The 8,074-nt window shown below is 40.4% G+C and overlaps 1 protein-coding gene across 5 annotated transcripts in view; it reads right to left on the bottom strand.

Moving 5' to 3' along the window:
- BIO1 (adenosylmethionine-8-amino-7-oxononanoate transaminase) overlaps positions 1 to 7,818 on the bottom strand; it is a 33,804-nt gene extending 25,986 nt beyond the window's left edge. The window contains exon 1 of one of the 5 annotated variants that reach the window (XR_016103588.1): positions 6,884 to 7,816. Coding sequence is in view for 4 of the 5 variants with exons in the window: in XM_088959042.1 (XP_088815168.1) it covers positions 6,884 to 7,638 (755 nt within the window). In the remaining variant the exon portion in view is untranslated. Of the gene's footprint in view, positions 1 to 6,883 lie in introns of all 5 variants that reach the window. The other 4 variants (XM_088959042.1, XM_088959040.1, XM_088959041.1 and 1 more) reach the window with 4 other exon arrangements.
- Positions 7,819 to 8,074: the final 256 nt, after the last annotated feature.

An 8,074-nucleotide genomic window follows, 5' to 3' on the forward strand; every position in this document is an offset into this window, starting at 1 on the left:
CCAAACATCTTCCGAAAATCTTAATTTTAGAACCAGAAGCAAAATCATACCTCACATGACAAAGGAAGGTGGAAAGGATATCATGTATAGCTTTCCAAGGTGCAGCAAGAGTAGTTCTGTGTAGGCAACCGGCATGCAAACTATTTCTTGAAAGCCCATGAATACTAGCCACCACTTTGTGCCACATTCTCTCATTTTCCACAGGAAATCACCATAGCCATTTACTTAGAAGTCATACTTTTCAAGCTTACATTGCCAATTTCCAAACCCACCCTCTTCTTCCTTCCTTCTAACCACTATATCCCACCTGATCCAGCGATCCTTCTTACCTCCCAAAACTCCCAAAGAAAATCCCTCATGAGCTTCTCAATTTTTTTCACCACTGCTTGAGGCATCTTAAACACTGACATGAAATAAACTGGGAGATTACCTAAAGTAGACTTGATCAACGTTATCTCCCCCCAAAGAAATATAATTCCTTTTCTAGCCAGCTAGCCTCTTCTCTACCCTATCCACAACTGGATTGCAGAAGCTAACCAACCTAGGGTTGTCACCTAACGGTAGCCCTAGGTATTTAATTTGCCACTCCCCACTCTCACACCCCAGGATCTCTAATGCCATTACCCCAAGCTCATCTTCTTCTAAGTTGACACCTGCCACCAAACTTTTAGTCCAATTAACTTTCAAATTAGGCATATTTTCAAACAGAGTAGCCACCAATTTGAAATTTTCAACTCCCATTCTATTCTCCTCATTATAAAAGATTAAGATATCATTTGCAAATTGCAAATGAGTAACCACCACATTAAAAAGAAAGGGTGATAGTGGACCACCTTGACTTAATCCTTTTATCCCTTCAAAAAAATCAACCACTCCCCCCCCCCCGACTCCAATTAACAATTATTGAAAATTGATTAGTATGCAAGCCAACCCCTAATCCACCTACACCACTAATCCCCAAAGCACAACTCCTCAAAATGTTGATTAAAAACTCCCAACTCACTAGGTCATAAGCTTTCTCAAGGCCAATTTGATTGCCACACCCTTTCTCCTTGATCTTTTTTGGGTTTCAACAATCATTCACAATTAGAATCTAGTCAATAATCTGCCTATCCTGAATCAAGCCACCTTGAGACTAAGAGATGAGGAAATGAAACACCTTTTTGATCCCCAAAGATAACACCTTAGCAATTAATTTATAAATACTTATGACAAGACTTGTTGGTCTAAAGTCTTTCGGGTTACAGGCATCAAACTTCTTTGGAACCAGGGCTAAGAAAGTTGACTTCATTCCCCACCTAATAACACCTCTTCTGCAAAACTCCCTAAACAATTTAACCAAATCCAACTTAATTATGTCCCAACCATCTTGAAAAAAAGCCATCATAAATCTGTCAGAACCTGGAACCTTAGATCTATCCATTGCAAACACTACCTCCTTAATCTCCTCTTCCTCAAAAGCCTTTTCCAAAGCTTCCACTTACAGGCTTTCTAACAATTCCTATTCCAGGCAAGCCACTGACCATCTAGTATTTAGGGGCCTCCTAAAAATTGATTTAAAATGATCCACAAAGGCCTTGGCTATCTTTGATTGGTCTGTAATTTTTACTTCTTCCACCACTAGAGAAGAAATTAGGCTCTTCCTTCTTTTTCCATTAGCAATAGCATGAAAAAATCTAGTATTACCATCTCCCTCCTTCATCCACTTCTCTCTAGATTTCTGCATCCAATTCATTTCCTCCCTTAATAGTGTTTCCTCTAACTCCTTCAACTTGCATCTCAGATCTCTCTTCGCCAAAAAGGGAACTCTCCGCTTCCTTCCAGTCTAAATCCTCAATTTCTGAAATTAAGATGGTTTTCTTTTCCTCCTGTTTCCCAAAGGTCACTTTATTCCACTCTTTAGTTTCCTCCTTCAAACATTGAAGTTTCCTCAATCTTTGCCCTTCCCACTTAGGCAACTGCCTCTGCTGATTCCACCAATCTTTCACTTTTTCCTTGAAATCTAGGTGGGTCAGTCACATGTTCTCAAACCTAAAAGGGACAGGCCCTTACAAGGTGCTCTGTTGGAAGAGACAAATGGGCCAATGGTCAGAGGTAATTCTAGGTAATGTTCTCTCCAATGATCTTCAATAATCTTCCCAAAAGATCTTCTCCAATGATTTCGTTGGTGATTGGACCAAGTGAACCAAGCTCGTCCTAGAGGAAAGTCTCCCAAGAGGAAGGAAACGATAAACTCATTAAATTTCCTCATGCTGGTGGTCTCCCTTTGCCTTGCACTATTTGATTCAGAAACAAATCTAGTCACGTTAAAGACTCCTCCAACACACCAAGGGCCCTCCCAAAGCCCCCTAATGCCTGCCAGCTCATCCCACATTACATTCCTTACCCTGTAAGAGTTTGGCCCATAAAAATTCATGAGAACCCATTCGAACCAATCTTGAGTGTTCCTCAATTTCAACAAGATTGTAAAATTTTCAATCAACTCTTCAAAACAAAGAACAATTTCTTCCATCCATATAGTAATTACCCCTCCTGAAGCTTCCCCAAGGAGCAAAGCTCCAAGTAATGTCCTTTTCTCCCTAGAAACTTCGAACCCATCTCCTATCAACTTCCTAAATTTTAGACTCTTGAATTAACAAAATATCAGGATTTTCCTTTTTTTAGGAGTGCTCTAATTGTTCTTTTTGTGGCAGTCCCCATTCCCCACACATTCCAACTAATAATCTTCACAATGATTGTTAGAGTTTAAACCCATCCTTTACCACTTTATAACCCACCCCTCCTCCCTCCCATAGCGCTAAATTTCTTGTCCCCTTCAACGTTGTTTATGAGTTTCTCTACTTCATTTATTTTCCTTCTCCTCTTTCCTCCTAAATCTTTACTTTTTCTATCAAAGGATTTCAAATCCTTAGGGGTTTCCACCTTTAGTCCATCTTTACAACCAAATTTTCCACTTATCATCTCCTACACCAACTTCCTCATTCAGAGTTGAGACCTCCTTCATTTCCTCCTCTTCCCCCACCCTTTCCTTAGTGACCTGTTTCTAACCATCCTCCATTAAGTTAACCTCTACACCCTAGTTTTTTGTTACCTCCACACCTCCCATACCTTCTCCCCCCTCTTTCCCACTCCTTGAGCTACCACCTTCAACACCTTCTCTCCTCCATCAATTTCTTGCTACAGCCTACCTCTAATTCTCCATTTCCACTAGATCCTTCCCCTAAAACCACCTTATCATTAACCTGCAGCAAGCTTAGCAAACCAGAGCAAATGGTGGAAGTCAGTATACCTGCCAAAGCATCAATAGAGACATTAGTACCAAAAACCAAATCCATTGGGTTAGAAGGGTTACCTACCGGGGGAGGTAGACAATATAGGCACAAACTGCAAGTCCTCTGCAACCCCTACTATTCCTGACCACTGTTCACTCCCCCTACTGATACAGTTTGAGAATCTTGGGGAGTATCCATGTTTGCATTACTTATTTGACTTCGACCTAGGTGCCCCAACGAGGTTGTTAATGGAAGAGTCATGAATCAAATGTTGATACAACATCTAGACACCTTGCCCTTGCTTCTGCCCTATTAACAGATCCTTCCCTTTTTTGAGTCTCAATGGTCCCCTGTTTTGTTTGGAGATGAAATTGTTCGCGCAAACCATTCAAGTCGTGCCTTCATTTCGTTTCCATTTCCTACTGGAAATGCCTTCTTTGTTTCACTCCCCCCTTTTGAACTCAATTTCTCCCCGTTGTTGCCCTAAAAGCTCAGTGGAGAAGTAAACTAATATAAGTTTCTCCCATGTTTAAGATTGTTCACCTCAGTGTTTTAAAAGCGCAAGTAGTTCGAAAAACCAAGAGAGCACAATTCCACTCCTTCTCACACAAACTAGCCCCTCCAAGGGCTGCCCAGCAACTCCCAATTCCCAAACAAGAGAAGGTCCACAAAAACAGTCCAAGAGAAGAACTCCCAGAGAAAACCTAGAATCAGCCCGAGAGAAAGCCTAAAAATCATAACCACTCTCTCTAGAGGATTCTAAAAACACTTCTAATAACTGTCGGTTTCAACAACAATGTGAAATATACCCAGAAAAACCTGAGTGCCACCTTCAATCAAAGGTTTAAACCCTAAATCTCAAACTGACCTATTTTCTATGACTCTTCCTGGCCACAGGACATCACCAAGATCTCACACCCTGGGCACCTCCTATAATCTCCACTGACCTCCAAGAATCAGGCAATGGAAGATTTAAACTACAGCCCAAGAGAATTCTCATGTAGCCGGCTGGATCAAGTCCACATGAGAATCCAAATCAATCCCAAGCCTGCTATGATACCAAGTTGGCTGTAACCAATGGTAATCAGACTTGTGTTTTGTAAGAAAAACAGCAGAAAAAGAGAACAGAGAGAGAGAGAGAGACCAAGGGAGAAGAAGAAGCATAAGTGAAAAGACAGAGAGAATGAAAGTAAAAGGGGTGCAGATTCTAATGGTCCTGCCGCCCCAATGAATTACTATTTATATTAATCAAATAGAATAGATACAAAGATAGGAAAACCCATGCCGCCTATATAAAAGAGAGAAGCAAAACAAATAATAATAAAACAGCAACAAATAAGCAACAAGTAGTGGGACCACAAACTAATTAACTGTACCTCTACACAAAGTATATAATTAATGCTACAACTGATTCAGAAAACTATATAAGAGAAGATACAGGTTCACCTAATATTACAGAATTCCAAATGTCAAGAAACACCTAGCTAAAACCAATTTAGGGGCCAATTTGGTGACAGATGAAGTGGCCTAACTTATTTCTTTGTCTTTTATTGGATAAGATAATTAAATAATAAAATATTCAGTGGTATAGTAGTCAACCCAATTTTAGCCTCAACTATTAAGGAGTTCACAACCCTCTTAACTTAATAACTAATTCATGTAAAAGACAGAACAATGAATCATTCAGTTCAGCCACTTCAACTGTTATCAAAAAAACTATAGAAGAACAAAGCTAACAGTCCTTGACCCTCCAGCAGATATTGAATTGGAAATCTGCACAAAAATAGGGCCTAGTTACTGGACCCTAAAATCCTTATTTGCAAACTTTTTGAGTAATAGAAAAGCTAAGAATGGTTTGGGTTACTAACTAGTTTACTTCCATCCACCTTCAAGTATGCAGTCCATAAGCGGGCACTATGCACCAAAAGCCAAAACTGACGCCTTATTTTTTTTTTACGCCAAAAAGGCAAAACTTAATTGAAAAGTGTTCAGATTACAACAAAGACAACCATCAGCAAAGTCAGTCAAAGAAAAACAGAAAATTAGATGCGAACATGCAACTAGAGATGGACTAAACTGTTGATCAAAAGCACAAGTGAAACCAAATACCTAGGGAGGATACTTGCAAGATCTCTGCAAACAGCACGAACAAATTTAGAATGCCAAAAAGGAGGACAAACTACCTCCAACAGAGAATAATCTGACAGCAAATTCCCACACCAAAGAAACCCAAGATGCCATCACTTACACCATAACAAGCGGGGTTTAAGTGAAAAATTAATTGCCAAGATAACCCCCATCCTAGGCAATAAAATTTCCAATATCCAGGTTTAAGTGGAGAAAAGAGAAGTGCTGAGGCCTCATCTTAGGATAACAATATTGAAGGCAGTCTTGAAATGGTGCTTGCCAAAGAAAACGCCATGCCAGCCCAGTATGTCATAAAGAGATTTGAATAAAGCAACCAATACCATCACTTCCCTTTTAACCCTACAAAATTCCATAAGCATCACAACTATAATAGCCAGAATTGCCACATCATTTAAACTGTCTAAGATAATGGTGAAAAATGCGCCCTCCATCACACCCCTTCAGATCTTTGCTGAATACAAACCACACAATGACCCAAATGAGCTTTGCCGCTGGAGAGAGACCTGGCTCCAAGATTGCCGGAAATATTCAAACAATATAGAAGATGGGAAAAAACTCACCATAATAAACTCCAACGCCAATATCAGAAGCCATAGATGTCCATTTCTTCACACCAGAAGCGATAATTAGTTGGGCGTAGATTGCATCTAACATTGCTCTAGTATGACTCCCATTTGTAACCGAAGTGCCATGACAAGGATCACTGGAAAATGGAACAACGGACTGAGGAACAATGGAAAATTCAACATCACCAATGCCAATCTCACCAGAAACACTATCCACCTAAACACTAAAATAAATAATATCACTAGTATAGACTCCACTTTAATGCTTCCAAAGAGGTATCTGAAGAAAGGAGAACAGACACCCAACACTTCCATCAACAACCCAACAGCAGAACACAATGAAATACGATACACAAGGAAGCAAAGCAAGATAGAACAAGAGTGGGAGAGATATAGGGTGCAGAGGGGGAAGAAGGAAACCTTGCATGAGGCGGGAGGGAACCTCACTCTACGCGAAAGGAAAACTCGCAGAAGGCGAGAGGGAAGAACGAACACCTTGAATCACACCGCCACTAACCATCAGCTATTTATGAGTAGTTATCCACTAAGGGTTAAACTTCACCCAACTGCAACTAACATTAACAATTTTTAAATAATTTTTATTTCAATATTTCTTCCGTGGGTGTATGTTTTTTTTTTTTTTTTTGCTGCTAAAAAAGCTTCCGTGTGTGTATGCATGTGTGTTTATTTTTACTTTTTATTTTACTCAGTCGTTCATAATTAATAACAAGGAACAGGATTCTTATCTGAATTTCTTAAAACATTATAGAAACAAAGCACTAATATCAGTACATTCTAACTCGTAACTGTGTCTTTGGCCCTGCTTCATGTGAATCATCAATCCATCCAATGTAAGTTGCGTTGTCAAAAACGGGAAGATAACAAAACAGAAGATACCTATACAAGTCACACTGTAGAGTACCGGAAGGCCCTGGACTCGCCACACCCCCTGCCGTCTCAATCAAGCTCCAAATTCCTTCCTTTCGACCATTACTTCCATCATCCAAACCTAGCCACATACACCTCTGCAACGACTCCAACAAATTCAAATCTTGTATAACTGTTCCTTCTCTTTCCGCAGCAAGATGCGGCGAAATCGCCTCCTTCCATCCATAAATGGTCTTACAGACCAACTCTGACCCCACAACTTGAGTCTCCTCCCCCCGCATTCTCATCTCCTCGTACCAACACAAATTCTTCAGCCCATCCTCACTCCGTTCCAACTTCTCATCTTCACTTCCAGCACCCAAAAGCTCCTTCGCAGCCAAGGCAGAAGCTTTCAGTGCATGATTCGAAGCAACAGAACTAGCCTGACCCCGCCTACGGAGAAAAATCTCCGAAAATTTGCGGTAAACAAAGCGAGAGTCAGAGTCTGCAGGGAACCCTGTCTGAACAGGCTTGATGTAGAAGAATTTGGCAGGGTTTGAAGAAGCAGCAGAAGTGAGAATAGAAGCAGCGAGGCCTGTTGAAACTAGGGTTTTTCCGACACCTGTGTTTGAACCCCAGACCATGTAAGTAGGATGAGAGAGGTCTACATTTATCTCCAATGAAGAAGAGGATGGAGTCGAAATGCATCTCGAGCAATGACGAGAGAATAAGTTGTAGAGAAGCCGACGACGAGAATTCTGGAGTAAGGCAGAGAATGCAGACATAGCGAAGCCCTACGAGTAGTGTACGTTTGCGAGAAAGAGAGGGAGTGAAGAGGGAAAGAAAGATTGGCAAAGAAAGGGCCTGAGGCGATGATGTTCATCTCTATTTATTTCTATTCTATGATATTCGATATAACACGCGAACGAGCGAATGAGAGTGTATAAATTTTGTTGGACTATTCTTTGGTAATTGGTACCAAGGCTGTTCATGTTAGTATGTTACGTAGTCAGAATTCAGAAATGTTGTGGGTTGACCGATGCAATTGCTGCTTTTTATTAGAAAAGTCAAACTTTGATTTAAACAGCAATGATGTGTGCTGCATGCATTTTTTTTTTGGGTTGAAATGATTCGTTTATGTGCTTGATTTAAACCCAACCTTGTGGCTGTGTTTGGTTGCAATGTAAATTATTGCAAATAAATTTGCATTGATGTAAAATT

Source organism: Nelumbo lutea, chromosome 8 (genome assembly GCF_056320005.1).
Source record: "Nelumbo lutea isolate HS-2025 chromosome 8, American lotus-T2T, whole genome shotgun sequence".
Classification (NCBI taxonomy): Eukaryota; Viridiplantae; Streptophyta; class Magnoliopsida; order Proteales; family Nelumbonaceae; genus Nelumbo; species Nelumbo lutea.